The 24,271-nt window shown below is 39.6% G+C and overlaps 1 protein-coding gene across 1 annotated transcript in view; it reads left to right on the top strand.

Moving 5' to 3' along the window:
* The window catches only part of SCFD1 (sec1 family domain containing 1), a 393,314-nt gene that overhangs the window by 237,982 nt on the left and 131,061 nt on the right, over positions 1-24,271 (top strand). Inside the window, exon 15 of the mRNA XM_053697938.1 lies at positions 14,590-14,686. Coding sequence (XP_053553913.1) covers positions 14,590-14,686 — 97 coding nt within the window. The remainder of the gene's footprint in view (positions 1-14,589; positions 14,687-24,271) is intronic.

The raw sequence follows: 24,271 nt of genomic DNA, 5'->3' as shown, positions 1-24,271 counted from the left end.
TACTCCCTGTCCATGACAACGACATTCCCACCTTTGTCAGATGCCTTAATGACTATATTGTGGTTTTCTTTTAGGGATGCCAAGGCCTTGAAATGTTTGTCACTGAGATTTTTATTGAACCTATTTGATTTTTTCTTTTTTCTAGATTCAACTTTACAAGACAGAGCTATCAATTTTTTCTCAATTGTTCTTTGAAAAACATCTATATTTTTACCCCTAGTATGTACGGGGTAAAAATTACTTTTTCTATTTAATCTCACCTCAGGATGAGTTTCTCCCTGTGCAGTGTTACAACCCATATTGTCATCCATTAATTGCATTAACTCAGTAAGTGTGCACTGATCATCAAAATTTAGTGCATTGGATGCACTATCAGAGCCAGATTTAACCAAATCATCCGCAATGCCCACAGTTTCCTCCACATTACCATCTTCCACAAAAAAATGTTTTTTCAATGTGAGTTTTCTCACAAAACTGTTTACATCTAAGATGGTATCAAAGAGGCTGAAGTGGGTAGTCGGAGAGAAATTCAAACCCTTACTTAAAACCTCCTCTTCATACTTGTTAAGTTCATACTGTGACAGATTAATTACATTTTTTAAACATACTTGCGGACCTGAGTCCGATTTGTTCTCATATGATATGTCCTTACTCTCTTTTCTTTTTCTTCCTCTACTACCCCTTCTTGTTTTTTTCTTTTTGGTCTGACATCTAAACCCACTTCGTTTTTTGAAGCCCCTTCCATCTCAACACTAGGAATATCTAATACTGATGTTATTCTGACCTCAGCCGCTCCCTCCCCATTAGACTCATGGTCGGTGGTATCCTGATCATATTCTGTCTCAGCAAATCTTACTTTTTTAGCTGATTTATTTTCATTTCTTTTATTAAAGGTACGTTTATCACCCTGAGTTTTGTGAGGTGCTGCAGACCACCTATACACCCTATTTGATTCATAGTCTCTTTTGTCACGTGACAACTTAGTTTTCTTGAAGTCCCACAATTCTTTGGAAAACTTTTGCATATTGGCTTCAAATTTGGTGTCATACTCTTTAAATACAGGGTCAGTCTGTAGGTTTTGTAGGTCAGTTTGTACTGCTTTAATTAAAGTGATAAGTTCTTGTCTCTGTTGTTTTTTAAATTCTATAAGAAGGTCCATTAAAGCAAATGAACAATCATTTAGAATCTTGTTCCACTTCAATATAAAGTCTGAATCATTAACTGTGAAGGATGGGAATTTCCTTATCCTAAGGCCTCTTGGGATACGTTGATTTTTTTTGTATAATAGAAAAGCCTTAATGTCCAGATCTAATTTTATATCTTTTCTACGAAGCTCATCAATATGGAAAAAGAGGCTGTCAATGGTGTTTTCATTATCAGTAGAGAGGTGATCCAAGTCCTCATCATAATGATAAAGAGTGGCTTCCAAGTCTCTTAGTACAAAACAATCCTGTGTCTCAGACATAGCTAAAGTCCAGTCCGGTCAAAAGTGCACAGTGCAACACCAATATTGATGTATAACAGTCCAAATAGAAAATATAAGACATCCAAAATAGTACCTGGGGTTGTATCTTCAGCACCGCACAAGTCACAAAAACGCTCCTAATGTAAACGCTAAATATTCAGCCCACTCGCATGAGAGCACAGGAGAGCTACCGCTATAAAACAGAAAAGCAATAACAATATACACAACAAGCGGTGCTTACCCAAACAGTGCTCAAATGCCGGCTTCTTCTGCGTGTCTTCGGCGTTGCTTCAGCGTGTGCACCAGTCCAACAACTCCCCCACGATCCTCCACAGGAGCCAGGAAGTGCGTCTCTGTATCAGACGCCACAGGAACAAACACTTGAGAAAGACAGTTCCGGCTAACTAGGAAGACGCTCCAAACAGTGGTAAGTAAATTCAAAAGATTTCTTTATTCAAAGCACTGTGCACTAAAAACAAAGAGCGGACAATAGCTAGAAATGACCTCCACCCAAATCAAGTAGTGGTCACATAAAGGCAGTAACAGCAGACGCGTTTCATGCGGGTCCACCGCACTTGATCACTGCTTAGCATAAGAAACTGCCTATAGTCTATTTAAAGGGGCATATAATTAGGCAATTAACATCATATGTGTCCAACTTAGTAATTCATAAAGCCTTAAACAATTAATCCCTAATTCATAGACTGTAATGTACAGGACACAGGAAGGTTTGCACACACAACAATACAAGTTCATACTTATATAAACAATCAAAAACAACAAAAAACAGCAAAAATAACAAAACATGAAAGGGGAGCAAAGTAGATAATCGATTCAATCTCAAGAAAAATTACAAACAATTATTATTATATATACTTAGGCCTAGATTTAGAGTTCGGCGGTAGCCGTCAAAACCAGCGTTAGAGGCTCCTAACGCTGGTTTTGGCCGCCCGCTGGTATTTGGAGTCAGTGATTAAAGGGTCTAACGCTCACTTTTCAGCCGCGACTTTTCCATACCGCAGATCCCCCTACGCCATTTGCGTAGCCTATCTTTTCAATGGGATCTTTCTAACGCTGGTATTTAGAGTCGTTTCTGCAGTGAGCGTTAGAGCTCTAACGACAAGATTCCAGCCGCCTGAAAATAGCAGGAGTTAAGAGCTTTCTGGCTAACGCCGGTTTATAAAGCTCTTAACTACTGTACCCTAAAGTACACTAACACCCATAAACTACCTATGTACCCCTAAACCGAGGTCCCCCCACATCGCCGCCACTCGATTAAAATTTTTAACCCCTAATCTGCCGACCGCCACCTACGTTATACTTATGTACCCCTAATCTGCTGCCCCTAACCCCGCCGACCCCTATATTATATTTATTAACCCCTAACTTGCCCCCCACAACGTCGCCGCAAGCTACTTAAAATAATTAACCCCTAATCTTCCGACCGCAAATCGCCGCCACCTACGTTATCCCTATGTACCCCTAATCTGCTGCCCCTAACATCGCCGACCCCTATGTTATATTTATTAACCCCTAATCTGCCCCCCACAACGTCGCCGACACCTACCTACACTTATTAACCCCTAATCTGCCGAGCGGACCTGAGCGCTACTATAATAAATGTATTAACCCCTAATCCGCCTCACTAACCCTATCATAAATATTATTAACCCCTAATCTGCCCTCCCTAACATCGCCGACACCTAACTTCAATTATTAACCCCTAATCTGCCGACCGGAGCTCACCGCTATTCTAATAAATGTATTAACCCCTAAAGCTAAGTCTAACCCTAACACTAACACCCCCCTAACTTAAATATAATTTACATCTAACGAAATAAATTAACTCTTATTAAATAACTTATTCCTATTTAAAGCTAAATACTTACCTGTAAAATAAATCCTAATATAGCTACAATATAAATTACATTTATATTATAGCTATTTTAGGATTAATATTTATTTTACAGGCAACTTTGTAATTATTTTAACCAGGTACAATAGCTATTAAATAGTTAAGAACTATTTAATAGTTACCTAGTTAAAATAATTACAAATTGACCTGTAAAATAAATCCTAACCTAAGTTATAATTAAACCTAACACTACCCTATCAATAAAATAATTAAATAAACTACCTACAATTACCTACAATTAACCTAACACTACACTATCAATAAATTAAATAAACACAATTGCTACAAATAAATACAATTAAATAAACTAGCTAAAGTACAAAAAATAAAAAAGAACTAAGTTACAGAAAATAAAAAAATATTTACAAACATAAGAAAAATATTACAACAATTTTAAACTAATTACACCTACTCTAAGCCCCCTAATAAAATAACAAAGACCCCCAAAATAAAAAATTCCCTACCCTATTCTAAAATACAAAAATTACAAGCTCTTTTACCTTACCAGCCCTGAACAGGGCCCTTTGCGGGGCATGCCCCAAGAATTTCAGCTCTTTTGCCTGTAAAAAAAAACATACAATACCCCCCCCCCCAACATTACAACCCACCACCCACATACCCCTAATCTAACCCAAACCCCCTTAAAGAAACCTAACACTAAGCCCCTGAAGATCTTCCTACCTTGTCTTCACCATACCAGGTTCACCGATCCGTCCTGGCTCCAAGATCTTCATCCAACCCAAGCGGGGGTTGGCGATCCATAATCCGGTGCTCCAAAGTCTTCCTCCTATCCGGCAAGAAGAGGACATCCGGACCGGCAAACATCTTCTCCAAGCGGCATCTTCTATGTTCTTCCATCCGATGACGACCGGCTCCATCTTGAAGACCTCCAGCGCGGATCCATCCTCTTCTTCCGACGACTAGACGACGAATGACGGTTCCTTTAAGGGACGTCATCCAAGATGGCGTCCCTCGAATTCCGATTGGCTGATAGGATTCTATCAGCCAATCGGAATTAAGGTAGGAATTTTCTGATTGGCTGATGGAATCAGCCAATCAGAATCAAGTTCAATCCGATTGGCTGATCCAATCAGCCAATCAGATTGAGCTCGCATTCTATTGGCTGTTCCGATCAGCCAATAGAATGCGAGCTCAATCTGATTGGCTGATGGGATCGGCCAATCGGATTGAACTTGATTCTGATTGGCTGATTCCATCAGCCAATCAGAAAATTCCTACCTTAATTCCGATTGGCTGATAGAATCCTATCAGCCAATCGGAATTCGAGGGACGCCATCTTGGATGACGTCCCTTAAAGGAACCGTCATTCGTCGTCTAGTCGTCGGAAGAAGAGGATGGATCCGCGCTGGAGGTCTTCAAGATGGAGCCGGTCGTCATCGGATGGAAGAACATAGAAGATGCCGCTTGGAGAAGATGTTTGCCGGTCCGGATGTCCTCTTCTTGCCGGATAGGAGGAAGACTTTGGAGCACCGGATTATGGATCGCCAACCCTCGCTTGGGTTGGATGAAGATCTTGGAGCCAGGACGGATCGGTGAACCTGGTATGGTGAAGACAAGGTAGGAAGATCTTCAGGGGCTTAGTGTTAGGTTTCTTTAAGGGGGTTTGGGTTAGATTAGGGGTATGTGGGTGGTGGGTTGTAATGTTGGGGGGGGGTATTGTATGTTTTTTTTTACAGGCAAAAGAGCTGAAATTCTTGGGGCATGCCCCGCAAAGGGCCCTGTTCAGGGCTGGTAAGGTAAAAGAGCTTGTAATTTTTGTATTTTAGAATAGGGTAGGGAATTTTTTATTTTGGGGGTCTTTGTTATTTTATTAGGGGGCTTAGAGTAGGTGTAATTAGTTTAAAATTGTTGTAATATTTTTCTTATGTTTGTAAATATTTTTTTATTTTCTGTAACTTAGTTCTTTTTTATTTTTTGTACTTTAGATAGTTTATTTAATTGTATTTATTTGTAGCAATTGTGTTTATTTAATTTATTGATAGTGTAGTGTTAGGTTAATTGTAGGTAGTTTATTTAATTATTTTATTGATAGGGTAGTGTTAGGTTTAATTATAACTTAGGTTAGGATTTATTTTACAGGTCAATTTGTAATTATTTTAACTAGGTAACTATTAAATAGTTCTTAACTATTTAATAGCTATTGTACCTGGTTAAAATAATTACAAAGTTGCCTGTAAAATAAATATTAATCCTAAAATAGCTATAATATAAATGTAATTTATATTGTAGCTATATTAGGATTTATTTTACAGGTAAGTATTTAGCTTTAAATAGGAATCATTTATTTAATAAGAGTTAATTTATTTCGTTAGATAAAAATTATATTTAACTTAGGGGGGTGTTAGTGTTAGGGTTAGACTTAGCTTTAGGGGTTAATACATTTATTAGAATAGCGGTGAGCTCCGGTCGGCAGATTAGGGGTTAATAATTGAAGGTAGGTGTCGGCGATGTTAGGGAGGGCAGATTAGGGGTTAATACTATTTATTATAGGGTTAGTGATGCGGATTAGGGGTTAATACATTTATTATAGTAGCGCTCAGGTCCGCTCGGCAGATTAGGGGTTAATAAGTGTAGGTAGGTGTCGGCGACGTTGTGGGGGGCAGATTAGGGGTTAATAAATATAACATAGGGGTCGGCGATGTTAGGGCAGCAGATTAGGGGTACATAGGGATAACGTAGGTGGCGGCGGTTTACGGAGCGGCAGATTAGGGGTTAAAAGTGTAATGCAGGGGTCAGCGATAGCGGGGGCGGCAGATTAGGGGTTAATAAGTGTAAGGTTAGGGGTGTTTAGACTCGGGGTACATGTTAGAGTGTTAGGTGCAGACGTAGGAAGTGTTTCCCCATAGGAAACAATGGGGCTGCGTTAGGAGCTGAACGCTGCTTTTTTGCAGGTGTTAGGTTTTTTTTCAGCTCAAACAGCCCCATTGTTTCCTATGGGAGAATCGTGCACGAGCACGTTTTTGAGGCCGGCCGCGTCCGTAAGCAACTCTGGTATCGAGAGTTGCATTTGCGGTAAAAATGCTCTACGCTCCTTTTTTGGAGCCTAACGCAGCATTTGTTTTAACTCTCGATACCAGAGTTAAATTTATGGTGCGGCCAGAAAAAAACCCGCGGAGCGTTAACAGCCCTTTTACCGCCGAACTCTAAATCTAGGCCATAGTTTCTAATTCATGATTTATAATATTTAATTTTTAATTATTAATTTTTATAATTCTTATAATTTAGTGAACAGTAACAGATGAAAGAAGGGGCAAATGAGGTATCATATATTGTTGATACTATTATTTAATTATAACTCAAATTTAATTTTAATTTCAATTCAAATATTGGCTTAATTGCTATAGTACACAAAAACCAAAAATTATTTTGTGTTTATTTAAACAAAAAGATTGACATCGGCTTCAACATTCAAGCCAAGAGGGGTCCTAGTATTGAGATGAAAAATCCATCTAACCTCCTTTTTGCTTAAATAATGTTCTCTGTCCCCACCTCTCTTGGAGAAAGGAACATGATCAATTGCTTGGAAATTTGCCAGGCTAGAATTTCCCAAATGTTCAAATTTAAAATGGGTGGCAACAGAGGTGAACACATCAGGGTCCTCAATGTCCCTGATGTGCTCCAACACCCGATCTCTTAACCTCCTCTTGGTTTTCCCCAAATATTGTATTTTACATTCTTTGCACGTCATAAGATAGACTATATGTGTGGAATTGCAGTTTAGTCTAAATTTAATTTTATATTCTTTGTTAGTACTATGGGACACAAAACTGTCTCCCTCCGTTACGTAGTCACATGTTTTACATCTGGTAGCCCTACATCTATAGAAACCCATCCTAGGTTTCAACCAAGATTGTATCTTCCTGTCAGGCAGGGAAGAGGGGGCTACATAATCTCTTATAGTCAAGGCTTTTTTAGGTACAAATTTTATACCTTCTGCCACTACTTTTTCTAATACAGTATCTGTATGAAGAATCGGGAGGCTTTCACGAATGATGTCACAAACTTCTCGGAACTCCAGACTGTATGGAGTACTGAAAATGATATTTTTACAGACATCATTAGCCTTTCCCTCTCTTTCAACTTTCCTATATACGAGAAGGTCCTCTCGTGGTATAGCATCAACTATCTCTTTTGTATTTAGTAGAAGGGCATCCTTATACCCTCTTTCAAGAAGTCTGTCGTGCAGTTTTTTACTTTGTTGCTGATACAAAGATTCATTCGAACAAATACGTTTTGTACGAATGAATTGACTTTTGGGAATAGCATTCAAAACGTGTTTTGGATGACAAGATTTATAATTGAGAATTGTGTTCCCACTGGTGGGTTTGCGATACAAATTAGTAACAATGTTATTTCCTTCAATCGTTAGCTCAATGTCAAGAAACTGTATTTTAAGAGGGTCCTGAACCCCCACAAAAATAAGATTGAAGTTATTGCAATTCAAATAATCAAAAAAGGAAATTGTTGATTTCTCATCTCCATCCCAAATAAATAATAAGTCATCTATATAGCGACCAAAGTAAACTATATGATGACGGAAAGGATTACTATCTGCATAGACGTGGAACAGCTCCCACCATCCCATATAGAGATTGGCGTAGGAAGGGGCAAACTTTGCCCCCATAGCCGTTCCACGTCTCTGCAGATAGTAAGATCCCTCAAACAAAAAATAATTGTGGGAGAGAAGAAATTCAATGACACAAACAAGAAAATGTTTGTAGTCTTCAGAATAATTCGACATTCTATTCAGAATGTGTGAAATAGATTGCAGTCCCAAATGATGGGGAATCGATGTATACAGTGATGATACATCTACTGTTATAAACCGATAAGATGGTTTCCATTGTATGGATTGCATGGCACATAGCACCTGTGTGGAATCTTTAATATAACTAGTCAAATCACCCACCAAGGGTTGCAAAAATAAATCCACCAACTCAGAGGTGGGCTCCAAAAGAGAGCCCACCCCTGATATGATGGGTCGGCCAGGGGGATGAACCTCGTCCTTATGTAGCTTTGGGAGGAAATAGAAGATGGGTACTCTAGGGTTTTGTTTTAATAGGTAATCCATTTGAATATCCTTTATCAAACCTATTTGTTTTCCCAACAGTAATACCCTCTCCAATCTCCAATCTCCCAAACACAAAAGTAGGATCAGAATCCAGTTTTTCATAGACCTCAGCATCCCTAAGCTGTCGTTTAGCCTCAAAAAGGTAGTACTCCCTGTCCATGACAACGACATTCCCACCTTTGTCAGATGCATAAATTCTGTTTTTTTAAAGATTTTGAAACCAGTAATCCATAATACATTAAAACTATTTTAGTCCTATTTCTTTATTCGCTGTTATGACTTTAAAATGTTGCTTATTGTAAATGTGTAATATTTGTCATTTTTGTGCATGAGAACTATCAAGTGCAAATTTGTGATGTGGATTTGAGTCATTTAGGTTTCTTTAAATTATGACTTCTGGCCTATAGCTGTCAAATGGTTTTCTAACTATTTTATGGTCCTTTGACATATGGCTAATAAGACTGGCGATTAAACAATCTAGACAATATATCTGTGTTCAAAACAGCAAGGATATCTGTGTATCTAATAAGAAGTGATAAGTCCTTACAATTGTCTGCATGACACACTGTAATTGTCAGCTTTCGTGCATTATCCTTCAGATAAGGTACATTTAAAGGGGCATTATACACTTTGACATGGTAATATAAAATGATAAATCATATATATATACTGTATATAAAAACTCTGCAATATACTTTCATTATTTATTTCGTCCCCTTTTCTTTTCCATTCTCAAATTGTGAGATTTTCAGTTCCTGTTAGAAATGGAAGTGCAGAACACAGTTATATTCCACACAGCAATTGGCTGAACACTCTAGTGACCTATTTATAACTGTCCCTAATTGGCCACAGAAGAGAAGGTAACCTAAGTTATAACATGGCAGCTCCCATTGTTTTATATACACTAAAACTTTACTTTTATTTTGTTAATATTTAAACAGCTAATAAAACTTTAAAAAATACATTTACATGTTATGCTCATACTAATCTTTTCTTTAAATGCATAATTCCATGTAGCATTTATATAGTGTTTAATGTCCTTTTAAGAATATTTATTAAATAAACTTTCACTTTCCAAACATATTGCAAGTTTTTTTTTAATCAGTGGCTAAATACACCATGGGGCCAATTTATGAAATGTCTGTCCGACATAATCCGATCAGCGGATCATGTCCAACAGAGATCGCTGAATGTGGAGAGCAATACGCTCTCCGCATTCAGCATTGCACCAGCAGCTCTTGTGAACTGCTGGTGCAACGCCGCCCCCTGCAAATTCACAGCCAATCGGCCGCTAGCAGGGGGTGTCAATCAACCCGATCATATTGATTTCCCGCGTGGTGTCTGTAGACAGCTGCTTTATAACTGGTGTTTCTGGCAAGCATTCACACCGGCCTTCAAGCTCCATACGGAGCTTGATAAATGGGCCCCCATGTTTAGTTGATTCCTCTGCAGCCTCAGCAGAAATCTTGTAACAAATTATATTATGCCTCGGACATGGAGCCTGTGCTGTTCTCTCGTTCCACTTGCTTGGCCAAGTGTTACTTGCTCTTTACAGTCTAACAGTTTCCCAGAGGGTAAGGAAGCCCACATGAGACATTCAAAGACAGTTAACATAAATACCAAAACATACATTGTTTATGATCCTTCAGTCAGGCATGAAAAATAATGTTACATACTGTAATTTGCAAGAACGTGTAATTTTAACACTACCTTCCATGCAAGTCTTCAAGGGATATAAAAACATAATTAAAGTACCCATCAAGAGCTGTGGGTAACTGCTATTCCCAAGCATATACAACTGGTGATTGATAGGGTTATGTGACTGCGACTAAGTTTGGCTCACCTGCCAACCTTCATGATTCAGATAGAGCATGCAATTTTAAGCAACTTTCTAATTTACTTCTATTATCAAATTTTCTTCGTTCTCTTGGTATCTTTATTTGAAAAAGCAAGAATGTAAAGCTTAGGAGCCGGCCCATTTTTGGTTTAGCACCTGGGTAGCGCTTGCTGATTGGTGGCTAAATGTCGTCACCTCCTTAGCTTAGAGCAGTGGTTCTCAACCAAAGGGACCTCAAGGCCCGGTAAATTTTAGCTGGGCCCGGTAGTTTTATATATATATATATATATATATATATATATATATATATAGTAAGCAGCAGGGATTTGCCCTATCAGTAACTAAGCAGTTCAATGTGGGTTTAGTGGGAGCCCTGGAGTGTTGGGGTCCTGCTGAGGGTCTGTCGCTGTGAGGGACATGGAGTGTGAGGTCTGGCCCTGGAGGTTGGGGGCCCTTTCTTTGGCCCTTAAGGTTGGGGGTCCTGGCTCTGGAGGTTGATGGGCCTGTTGGGGTTAGGGCAGGGAGGCTACCATGTGCATTTGCATAAATTTGAATACATTTGGGTCAGTGTGAGACAGTTTTCCCGGGGCCTTGATTGGTCTCAGTCTGCCCCTTGTGTGCAGTGGGGGCATGACAGGTCAGGGCCCAACAGCAGGGCTATCATGGCCCGGTACTGGGCCACGGCCCGGCTGTTGAGAAACCAGGGCTTAGAGTAATGCTTTTTAAAATAAAGATAGCAAGAGAACGAAGAAAATTTGATAATAGGAGTAAATTAGAAAGTTGCTTAAAATTACATGCTCATGAAAGAAAAAAATGGGTTTAGTGTCCGTTTAAAAGATAAACTATTATATTTTCGTTATAGAGAACTTGTTCATTTTTCTTCTGTTTGTCTAATAAGCTTGAAATGTCAAAACCTTGGTGTGTTTATTCAGTGATCTGATAATATGGACAAGACTAGTTGCTTCACATGCAGATACGTACGAGTATGCTGATACCTGTTTAATATGCTAGATAGGTTGAGAGTTGAGAAAATTAATTGTTAGCCAAAGCTTTCCAGAAATTACTTAAAGGTAAAAGGCTATATTTTGGCATTATATTTCATATTGGTGTGCAGAATGGCACCCGTTAAATACACTAGATCAGATTTCGGCTGTTTGATTGATTGCTCAGCTTACCAAATACAATTAATCAGTCAGTGTTTTTAAAGAGCTCTGGTTACTTAATGCTTTGACCTGCACTGTAGACTTTGAGCTGTTTATTTTTTGTTTTACTTCTTCAAATACTCCCTAATATTAGCTCAGAATGTGGTTTCCTTATTGTAGAGGTGCCATGTATCTCTGCTACTCAGTAAAGTGTCTGAGCTGTGCACACATTCTTCCACAGTGCATTTATTAAAAGTCTCTTGGCCTGTGCCTGGGAGTCATTCTCTGCTTGAAATTTGTGATCCTGTGTCCCTAGTGTTCAAATTCCATCTGTATTTAGCATCGTCTTCAGGAAACTGAGCATCAATCAGGCCCTTTGGCGTGTACTGGCAGCTCTTTGGCACACGTGCTGATTAAGTCAGGTCTTGGAAACCACGTCTCTGTGTCTCATAACACCCCAGCAAGTTGAAACATTTCAACAAACAGCCCCTGTTTGTATCCTTGGCTGAGACGACTGTTTGTTTCCACCAGTCTTTTCCCCCAAAAAAACAGAGAGCCTAGCCAGTCCTTGTTCAGGAAGGCCTCAATGTTTTGATGTGGGTGAAGATGCCAACAAGTGGCCCTGAAGATTGATGGGAAAGGGCAGTACTCTGAAGTTAATCTTACCTTTGTAAATATAGATGAGTCCATCACACAGTGTCCTACATATATGAAGGGTTCATCTCTAAGATATCGTAACAGTAATATGCTCTATGTACAGATCCAGGTGTTATATGACTTTTCATCTAATTAACCCTATCAGTACTTTAGCTTTTTGCATACTAGATTTTCCAAGTTGCACACACAACTGAATCCGCTTTCTAAAAAAAAATCTATTTAAACCCTTCTCTTGGGTTTTATTAGCATAAGACAGTATCAAGAATGTAAGATAAGAATTTCACTCATATTATTATGAGCTGGATGTTGATTTAGTAGTGTAGATTTATTTAAAAAAAAAAAACTTTGATGGAATTAGAACCATGACATTTGATGATAAATACATAAATATCATACATCTTTAACTGCAGCTTTTTGTTAAAACTTGAGCCTTTAAAAAAAGGACATTCTGTGTTACAAAAGCATGTTGTACAATGAGAGCCAGGGTCTGCTCTTTATATGTTACCTCTGTAACTAATGTTAAAGGGTTATTAAACATAAATGGTAAATTTCATGATAATCTACATAATGAATAATTCAGCTTTATTTTTTCAGATAAGTATATCGTTGTTTTTTTTTTACTTATTTTCCTGTCCCCTAGAATGAAATTACAAACTAATACACATGTAAAGGATATTACCATGTTTCCGTTTGAAATATAGCACTGATTCCTTTAAGTGAATAATTTTTAAGCAAGTCTTTAAATAGATTTCTTTCTAATATTAGTCTAATAGCTAAATATAAATCTATATTAATGTCTAAACAGTAATATTCACACCTAAACTACCTAGTTCACCCACTGCTATTGAAATGGAAGTTTTTAATTATTGAAACTGATCATCCACCTTAAGAATTAATGATTAAACAGACAAGGTAAGTTAGAGGGTGAACCTCTAGGTCACAGAAAATTATATAACAGTATTAACCCAAGCCCTGGGCAAGCACTGTTTTAAATGTGTTTCACTGCATAAGACAACAAAATAAATATGTGATGTGTTTAACTAGTTCACAGTAGTACATTGCTGCTCCTTCAAGAAAGGAAACCAAGAGAATGAAGCAAAATTGATAATAGAAGTAAATTGGAAAGTTGTTTACAAATGTATGCTCTATCTGAATCATGAAAGAAAAAAATCATGTTTCTTTAATAGCCTTTTCATGTTTCAGATATAACATATAATTTTAATCAACTTTTAATTTTACTTCTATTATTATTAAATTTGCTTCATCCTTTTGGTATCAGCAATGCACTACTGGGATCTAGCTGATCACATCCAGGGAGCCAATGACAAGAGGCGTATATGGGCAGCCACCACCAGTCAGCAGCTAGAACTCAGTAGTGCTCTGCTATTCGTGATCCTACCTAAGTATGCTTTTCAACAAAGGGTAACAAGACAACAAAGCAAGTTAGATGACATAATTAAATTGGAAAGTTGTTTAAAAATGCATACTCTGTCTGAATCATGAGGGTTTAATTTTGTTTACTGTCCTTTTAACTAATGTTATCACTATTCATACATCTGAATTAATGGTGCTTTCAAAGTCAAATTCAGAACATTTGCTATAGCCTCCACTTCCAGAGTTTAAAACACTTCTTTATTCCCAAACTTCAGTTTTTTTTAATGCATACAATAAAAATTGGATCTGAGGAATGGTTCTCATGTGTTAGTTATTAAGCCTTCTTTCTGATGTGTTCAATGTATCTTTGTTTTGTTTCCTGGTAATACTTAACATTATTATTTGGACTTTTATTAAATACTTTTAAGTGTTCCCAGTCAGGCTGCTGTCTGCATGCAAGGAACATAACTCAGAGAATATAGGCATTATGGTTAGAGTGAAGTTTATCTAGGTGGTCAAAGAGAAACTGCAGATAACACACCTGTTGCTTATCTGTGAAGTTCTGTGCCTGTCCTACTCCACATATACAGAACTATAAACCTTTAGGTAACAACCATTACTGAAATTATTACGGTGTCTGCACAGAAAAAGCATTTCATAGGTAACTGAACTGAGATATGCACAATTTGTTGTGCGTGTGCATTATTAATAGTGTATATTATTATTTTTGTTTGAATGAAATGCAAGTAGGTTACAGTAAGGGATAGCTATTGTAGTTTTATGGTTTGACTTTCAAAATCCAAATGTTTAATATAATGAATATATAATAGGTTCTGACTGCTTTTTAGAAACCTATCTAGACAGGCGGTCAGGGATCCGAATAATGTAAAAAGGAGAAGAGATAATAAAAAAAAGACAAACAACATTTTAAACTACAAACATAACATGAAAACAAATAAATAAAAAGTTGTTCCAGCCCAGAACTCATAAATGAGACCCTAACTCATCATGCTTGTTTGTATCTCTTGAAATATTCTTAATTATGATACCCCTGCCAAGTCCAGTGACACCCGTTATAATAATCCTTTGTCTACTGTCTTGTTACAGACTCGGAAGTTGGATGTTTACTTTGAGTTTGAAGAGAAGCTGATGAGCAAGTCCACATTGGACAAGTCGCTCTTGGATATCATCTCTGACCCCGATGGTGAGTCACAATGCCGTACTACTGTTCCTCATCTTCTTACTTGCGGTGAAGGGGTTACCTTGCCTGCTCATGCAAATGCTCTCTGTAGACCGGTTTGTTTTTGTTCCTAATCCTCACTTTGCCCTTCAGGTCTTGGCTTTGAAGCCTGCACACTCAACACCTCATTGATTTCAAATGTCTCCGGCCTCACAGCATGTCTTAAAAAAGCTATTGGCAGGCAGTGTACCACACATCTCTGTACCTGGCACAACCCCTCTAACCTGTTTACGTGCAATCCGCTGCTTGATTTTTCATTTTTCAGTGGTTTTGGAAATAATTAGATAACAAAAAACCAAATAACTTCCAATATAGGTTACATTTTTTCAAATTATTGTTAACATCTCATATTTCATTTGGTTATTGTTTGTGCATATGCCACATTGTTTTTAAAAATGTTACACTTTAGCTTGAATATTTCTCTTGTTAAGTGTATTCAGTCCACGGATCATCCATTACTTATGGGATATATTCCCTTCCCAACAGGAAGTTGCAAGAGGATCACCCAAGCAGAGCTGCTATATAGCTCCTCCCCTCACATGTCATATCCAGTCATTCTCTTGCCACTAACATAGTAGGAAGGTGTGAGAGGAGTGTGGAGTTTTTATACTTAATTATTTCTTCAATCAAAAGTTTGTTATTTTAAATGGCACCGGAGTGTGCTGTTTTTTTCTCTCAGGCAGTATTTAGAAGAAGAATCTGCCTGCGTTTTCTATGATCTTAGCAGAAGTAACTAAGATCCACTGGCTGTTCTCGCACATTCTGAGGAGTGGGGTAACTTCAGAAAGGGAATAGCATGCGGGGTCCCCTGCAGATGAGGTATGTGCAGTAGAATACTTTTCTAAGGAATGGAATTGACTAAGAAAATGCTGCTAATACCGATGTAATGTAAGTACAGCCTTAAATGCAGTAGCGACTGGTATCAGGCTGATGAATGTATGTACAATAAGTAATTTTCTAAGGAATGGAATTTGACTAAGAAAATACTGTTAATACTGAAGTAATGTATGAGCCTTAACTGCAGTAGAAGCGACTGGTAGCAGGCTTATTAATAACACTACCTAACTTTTAAAGTGTACGTTTAAAACTTTTACTGGCATGTTATTCATTTTTGGGAGGTACTTTGGTGATAAATCTTTTGGGGCATGATTTTTTCCACATGGCTGTCGTTTATTTCTGCATAGAAACGGTTAACTGAGGTTTCCCACTGAGGACGTCTCTAGAGAGCTCAGGGGTATTCAAAATTCATTTTGAGGGAGGTAATCAGTCACAGCAGACCTGTGACAGTGTGTTTGACTGTGATAAAAACATTAATTGTTAAATTGATTATCCGTTTTGGGTATTAAGGGGTTAATCATCCATTTGCTAGTGGGTGCAATGCTTTGCTAACTTAATACATTTACTGTGAAAATTTGGTTGCTATAACTGATTTGGTTCATTGTTATTTCAACTGTGACAATTTTTTGTGCTTCTTAAAGGCGCAGTAGCGTTTTTTATATTGCTTGTAAACTTATTTGAAAGGATTTTCCAAGCTTGCTAGTCTCATTGCTAGTCTGTTTAAACATGTCTGACACAGATTAATCTGTTTGTTCACTATGTTTGAAGGCCAATGGGGAGCCCCATAGAATTATGTGTACTAAATGTATTGATGTCACTTTGAATAAAAGTCAATTTTTATCTGTAAAGAAATTATCACCAGACAACGTGGGGGAAGTTATGCCGACTAACTCTCCTCACGTGTCAGTACCTTCGCCTCCCGCTCAGGAGGCGCGTGATATTGTGGCGCCAAGTACATCAGAGAGGCCCATACAAATCACTTTGCAAGACATGGCTGCTGTTATGACAGAGGTATTATCTAAATTGCCAGAATTAAGAGGCAAGCGCGATAGCTCTGGGTTAAGGACAGAGAGCGCTGATGATGTGAGAGCCATGTCCGATACTACGTCACAATTTGCAGAACATGAGGACGGAGAGCTTCATTCTGTGGGTGACGGATCTGATCCAGGGAGACCGGATTCAGAGATTTCTAAGTTTAAATTTAAGCTTGAGAACCTCCGTGTATTGCTAGGGGAGGTATTAGCGGCTCTGAATGATTGTAACACGGTTGCAATTCCAGAGAAAATATGTAGGCTGGATAGATACTTTACGGTACCGGTGTGTACTGACGTTTTTCCTATACCTAAAAGGCTTACAGAAATTATTAGCAAGGAGTGGGATAGACCCGGTGTGCCCTTTTCCCCTCCTCCGATATTTAGGAAAATGTTTCCAATAGACGCCACCACACGAGACTTATGGCAGACGGTCCTTAAGGTGGAGGGAGCAGTTTCTACTTTAGCTAAACGTACCACTATCCCGGTGGAGGATAGTTGTGCTTTTTCGGATCCAATGGATAAAAAATTAGAAGGTTACCTTAAGAAAATGTTTGTTCAACAAGGTTTTATCTTACAGCCCCTTGCATGCATTGCGCCTGTCACTGCTGCTGCGGCATTCTGGTTTGAGTCTCTGGAAGAGGCCATTCGCACAGCTCCATTGGATGAGATTATGGACAAGCTTAAAGCACTTAAGCTAGCTAATGCATTTGTTTCTGATGCCGTTGTACATTTAACCAAACTAACGGCTAAGAACTCCGGATTCGCCATACAGGCGCGCAGAGCGATATGGCTTAAATCCTGGTCAGCTGACGTGACTTCTAAATCTAAATTGCTTAATATTCCTTTCAAGGGGCAGACCTTATTCGGGCCCGGCTTGAAAGAAATTATTGCTGACATTACTGGAGGTAAGGGTCATACTCTTCCTCAGGACAGGGCCAAATCAAAGGCCAAACAAGGGCAAGCAGGCCAGAAAGCCTACTTCTGCCCCTAAGACAGCATGAAGAGAGGGCCCCCTATCCGGAAACGGATCTAGTGGGGGGCAGACTTTCTCTCTTCGCCCAGGCTTGGGCAAGAGATGTCCAGGATCCCTGGGCGTTGGAGATCATATCTCAGGGATATCTTCTGGACTTCAAAGCTTCTCCTCCACAAGGGAGATTTCATCTTTCAAGGTTATCAGCAAACCAAATAAAGAAAGAGGCATTTCTACGCTGTGTACAAGACCTCTTAGTAATGGGGGTGATCCACCCAGTTCCGCGGACGGAACAAGGGCAAGAGTTTTACTCAAATCTGTTTGTGGTTCCCAAGAAAGAGGGAACTTTCAGACCAATCTTGGACCTAAAAATCTTAAACAAATTCCTAAGAGTTCCATCATTCAAAATGGAAACTATTCGAACCATTCTACCCATGATCCAAGAGGGTCAATACATGACCACAGTAGACTTAAAGGATGCCTACCTTCATATACCGATTCACAAAGATCATTATCGGTACCTAAGATTTGCCTTTCTAGACAGGCATTACCAGTTTGTAGCTCTTCCCTTCTGGTTAGCTACGGCCCCGGGAATTTTTACAAAGGTTCTGGGCTCACTTCTAGCGGTGCTAAGACCACGAGGCATAGCGGTGGCTCCGTACCTAGACGACATTCTGATACAAGCGTCAAGTTTTCAAATTGCCAAGTCTCATACAGAGATAGTTCTGGCATTTCTGAGGTCGCATGGGTGGAAGGTGAACGTGGAAAAGAGTTCTCTATTACCACTCACAAGAGTTCCCTTTCTGGGGACTCTTATAGATTCTATAGAGATGATTTACCTGACGGAGTCCAGGTTATCAAAGCTTCTGAATGCTTGCCGTGTCCTTCATTCCATTCCACGCCCGTCAGTAGCTCAGTGCATGGAAGTAATCGGCTTAATGGTAGCGGCAATGGACATAGTACCATTTGCGCGCCTGCATCTCAGACCTCTGCAATTATGCATGCTAAGTCAGTGGAATGGGGATTACTCAGATTTGTCCCCTCTACTAAATCTGGATCAAGAGACCAGAGATTCTCTTCTCTGGTGGCTTTCTCGGGTCCATCTGTCCAAGGGGATGACCTTTCACAGGCCAGATTGGACAATTGTAACAACAGATGCCAGCCTTCTAGGTTGGGGCGCAGTCTGGAACTCCCTGAAGGCTCAGGGATTATGGACTCAGGAGGAGAAACTCCTCCCAATAAATATTCTGGAGTTGAGAGCAATATTCAATGCTCTTCTAGCTTGGCTTCAGTTAGCAACACTGAGGTTCATCAGATTTCAGTCGGACAACATCACGACTGTGGCCTACATCAACCATCAAGGGGGAACCAGGAGTTCCCTAGCGATGTTGGAAGTCTCAAAGATAATTCGCTGGGCAGAGTCTCACTCTTGCCACCTGTCAGCGATCTACATCCCAGGCGTGGAGAACTGGGAGGCGGACTTTCTAGGTCGCCAGACTTTTCATCCGGGGGAGTGGGAACTTCATCCGGAGGTCTTCGCTCAACTGATTCATCGTTGGGGCAAACCAGAACTGGATCTCATGGCGTCTCGCCAGAACGCCAAGCTTCCTTGTTACGGATCCAGGTCCAGGGACCCGGGAGCGGCGCTGATAGATGCTCTGGCAGCCCCTTAGGTCTTCAACATGGCTTATGTGTTTCCACCATTTCCGATGCTACCTCGACTGATTGCCAAGATCAAACAGGAGAGAGCATCAGTGATTCTGATAGCGCCTGCGTGTCCACGCAGGACCTGGTATGCAGACCTAGTGGACATGTCGTCTTGTCCACCATGGCCTTCTAATACAAGGTCCTTTCAACCATCCAAATCTAATTTCTCTGAGGCTGACTGCATGGAGATTGAACGCTTGATCCTATCAAAGCGTGGCTTCTCGGAGTCAGTTATTGATACCTTAATACAGGCACGGAAGCCTGTTACCAGAAAAATTTACCATAAGATATGGCGTAAATATTTATATTGGTGCGAATCCAAGAGTTACTCATGGAGTAAGGTTAGGATTCCTAGGATATTGTCTTTTCTACAAGAGGGTTTAGAAAAGGGCTTATCTGCTAGTTCGTTAAAGGGACAGATTTCTGCTCTGTCTATTCTCTTACACAAACGTCTGGCAGAAGTTCCAGACGTCCAGGCTTTTTGTCAGGCTTTGGCTAGGATTAAGCCTGTGTTTAAGACTGTTGCTCCTCCGTGGAGCTTAAACTTGGTTCTTCAAGTTCTTCAAGGGGTTCCGTTTGAACCCCTTCATTCCATTGATATTAAGCTTTTAACTTGGAAAGTTCTGTTTTTGATGGCTATTTCCTCGGCTCGAAGAGTCTCGGAGTTATCCGCCTTACATTGTGATTCTCCTTATCTGATTTTCCATTCAGACAAGGTAGTTCTGCGTACTAAACCTGGGTTTTTACCTAAGGTAGTTTCTAACAGGAATATCTATCAGGAGATTGTTTTTCCATCATTATGTCCTAATCCTTCTTCAAAGAAGGAACGACTTTTGCATAATCTGGACGTAGTCCGTGCCCTGAAGTTCTATTTACAGGCAACTAAAGATTTTCGTCAAACTTCTTCCCTGTTTGTCGTGTACTCTGGACAGAGGAGAGGTCAAAAAGCTTCGGCAACCTCTCTCTCCTTTTGGCTTCGTAGCATAATACGTTTAGCCTATGAGACTGCTGGACAGCAGCCCCCTGAAAGAATTACAGCTCATTCCACTAGAGCTGTGGCTTCCACCTGGGCTTTTAAAAATGAGGCCTCTGTTGAACAGATTTGCAAGGCTGCAACTTGGTCTTCGCTTCACACTTTGTCAAAATTTTTCAAATTTGACACTTTTGCTTCTTCGGAGGCTGTTTTTGGGAGAAAGGTTCTACAGGCAGTGGTTCCTTCCGTTTAAGTTCCTGCCTTGTCCCTCCCATCATCCGTGTACTTTAGCTTTGGTATTGGTATCCCATAAGTAATGGATGATCCGTGGACTGAATACACTTAACAAGAGAAAACATAATTTATGCTTACCTGATAAATTTATTTCTCTTGTAGTGTATTCAGTCCACGGCCCGCCCTGTCTTTTTAAGGCAGATCTAAATTTTAATTAAAACTCCAGTCACCACTGCACCCTATGGTTTCTCCTTTCTTGTCTTGTTTCGGTCGAATGACTGGATATGACATGTGAGGGGAGGAGCTATATAGCAGCTCTGCTTGGGTGATCCTCTTGCAACTTCCTGTTGGGAAGGGAATACCGGTATATCCCATAAGTAATGGATGATCCGTGGACTGAATACACTACAAGAGAAATAAATTTATTAGGTAAGCATAAATTATGTTTTTACTGTGCTCCCACCTATATTTCATTGATCTTGCGTTCTGCCGTATTAGTTCTATGTCTGTTATCAGGTTTTGTTTGCATTTATATGTATGTGTGTATGTATACATATGTGCATATACAGGACCGGAAAAATATCACTTTAGTTTTCAAGTCAGGGATGCAAAAGTTATTAGTCAAAAGAGAAAAAGTAACTAGTCTGTCTGTTCATTGATAAATATAGACCAAAGCCTGATTTCTTACTCAATCACTGCAGTTATTAGTCCACCATTAGTGAAAATGTCTTTCCAGATGTTTGTAATTGTGTGCGTGAATAAAATTCGGTAGCCAATGCAGCAGTGCAGACAGTAAAGCCAGTCGAATACTTGGTTGCATTAGGAAAGGTATCGGTAGCAGAAATGGCAAGGTTCTTATGCCACTTTACAGATTACTAGTTATTCCACATCTGGAATATTGTGTACAGTTCTGGAGACCATATGTCCAGAAGGATATAAATAAACTACAAACTGTCCAAAGGAGGGCTACTTAAATGGTACATGGCCTAAAATATACAATATACAGTAAAGACTCTATGACCTAAGTATGTACAGGGAGTGCAGAATTATTAGGCAAGTTGTATTTTTGAGGATTAATTTTATTATTGAACAACAACCATGTTCTCAAAGAACCCAAAAAACTCATTAATATCAAAGCTGAATAGTTTTGGAAGTAGTTTTTAGTTTGTTTTTAGTTATAGCTATTTTAGGGGGATATCTGTGTGTGCAGGTGACTATTACTGTGCATAATTATTAGGCAACTTAACAAAAAACAAATATATACCCATTTCAATTATTTATTTTTACCAGTGAAACCAATATAACATCTCAACATTCACAAATATACATTTCTGACATTCAAAAACAAAACAAAAACAAATCAGTGACCAATATAGCCACCTTTCTTTGCAAGGACACTCAAAAGCCTGCCATCCATGGATTCTGTCAGTGTTTTGATCTGTTCACCATCAACATTGCATGCAGCAGCAATCACAGCCTCCCAGACACTGTTCAGAGAGGTGTACTGTTTTCCCTCCTTGTAAATCTCACATTTGATGATGGACCACAGGTTCTCAATGGGGTTCAGATCAGGTGAACAAGGAGGCCATGTCATTAGATTTTCTTCTTTTATACCCTTTCTTGCCAGCCACTCTGTGGAGTACTTGGACGCGTGTGATGGAGCATTGTCCTGCATGAAAATCATGTTTTTCTTGAAGGATGCAGACTTCTTCCTGTACCACTGCCTGAAGAAGGTGTCTTCCAGAAACTGGCAGTAGGACTGGGAGTTGAGCTTGACTCCATCCTCAACCCGAAAAGGCCCCACAAGCTCATCTTTGATGATACCAGCCCAAACCAGTACTCCACCTCCACCTTGCTGGCGTCTGAGTCGGACTGGAGCTCTCTGCCCTTTACCAATCCAGCCACGGGCCCATCCATCTGGCCCATCAAGACTCACTCTCATTTCATCAGTCCATAAAACCTTAGAAAAATCAGTCTTGAGATATTTCTTGGCCCAGTCTTGACGTTTTAGCTTGTGTGTCTTGTTCAGTGGTGGTCGTCTTTCAGCCTTTCTTACCTTGGCCATGTCTCTGAGTATTGCACACCTTGTGCTTTTGGGCACTCCAGTGATGTTGCAGCTCTGAAATATGGCCAAACTGGTGGCAAGTGGCATCTTGGCAGCTGCACGCTTGACTTTTCTCAGTTCATGGGCAGTTATTTTGCGCCTTGGTTTTTCCACACGCTTCTTGCGACCCTGTTGACTATTTTGAATGAAACGCTTGATTGTTCGATGATCACGCTTCAGAAGCTTTGCAATTTTAAGAGTGCTGCATCCCTCTGCAAGATATCTCACTATTTTTGACTTTTCTGAGCCTGTCAAGTCCTTCTTTTGACCCATTTTGCCAAAGGAAAGGAAGTTGCCTAATAATTATGCACACCTGATATAGGGTGTTGATGTCATTAGACCACACCCCTTCTCATTACAGAGATGCACATCACCTAATATGCTTAATTGGTAGTAGGCTTTCGAGCCTATACAGCTTGGAGTAAGACAACATGCATAAAGAGGATGATGTGGTCAAAATACTCATTTGCCTAATAATTCTGCACTCCCTGTATAGTTTACAGGAGAGAAGGGAAAGAGGTGACATGATAGAAACCTTCTAATATATGAAGGGACTAAAATGGAAGCTGAAAGCATTTTCCACAAAAAAGAAATACCAAAATAAGGGGTAACAATCTTAAGTTAGAGGGTAGCAGATTTAGGAGAAATGTGAGGAAGCATTTATTTATTTTTTACAGAAAAGGTGGTGAATTCATGGGATAAACTTCCATTTGAGGTGGTAAACACAGGGACTGTAAATTAATTAAAAAATGTATGGGACATGCATTAAGCTATCCTAAGAAAACATGGGTAGACTTGATGGGCCATTTGGTTTATATCTACCATCAAATTCTATGCTTTTCCACTATTACAGTTTCTTTTATCCCTGCTAATGGAAACAGCTGTCACTTAAAGAGACATGAAACCCAAATTTCTCTTGCAAGATGTATCGAGTCCACGGATTCATTCATACTTGTGGGATATTCTCCTTTCTAACAGGAAGTGGCAAAGAGAGCACCCACAGCAGAGCTGTCTATATAGCTCCTCCCTTAGCTCCACCCCCAGTCATTCTCTTTGCCTACTCTAAGTACTAGGAAGGTTAAAGTGAGTGTGGTGACAAAAATGTATTTATTTTCTCAAGCAAAAGTTTGTTGTTTTAAATGGTACCGGTGTGTACTATTCACTCTCTGGCAGAAAAGGGATGAAGATTTCTGCAAGGAGGATGATGATCTTAGCACTTTGTAACTAAAATCCACTGCTGTTCCCACAGACTGTGATAATTCTAGAAAAGGCTGGCAGTATCCCCATGAGGGAAGGGTAAGCTGTATTCTGACACTTAGTAGGGAATCCCAGCTTGCATAAAGGGCTCAGTTGTAACTGGTGACACTTGTAGAAAAAACAATTTTTTTATTGAAAGATTAACGTTTTTTGAGGGACTTTGAGGGCACAATTATGGCTTATTAAGGGTTATTAACCCACATGGCTAGTTTAGAAACACTTTTTCACGTTAGTTTACACAGAAGACATCCAGCTGCTTCTCCAGAGGGTCCTGCTGTGCTTGAGGGCCTAAAGGAAGCTTTTTCCCCACAAATCTATCCCTAAGGGCAGGTAGGCGCCACAGCAGAGCTGTGGCAAGGTGCTGACCGTTTTTATACCGGTTTTATACCGGTTTTATACCGGTTTTTGACGTTTTGTCAATCCGGTTTTTACA

The sequence above is a fragment of the Bombina bombina genome, chromosome 1 (genome assembly GCF_027579735.1).
Source record: "Bombina bombina isolate aBomBom1 chromosome 1, aBomBom1.pri, whole genome shotgun sequence".
NCBI lineage: Eukaryota > Metazoa > Chordata > Amphibia > Anura > Bombinatoridae > Bombina > Bombina bombina.
This window is presented reverse-complemented; position numbering and strand designations above follow the sequence as displayed.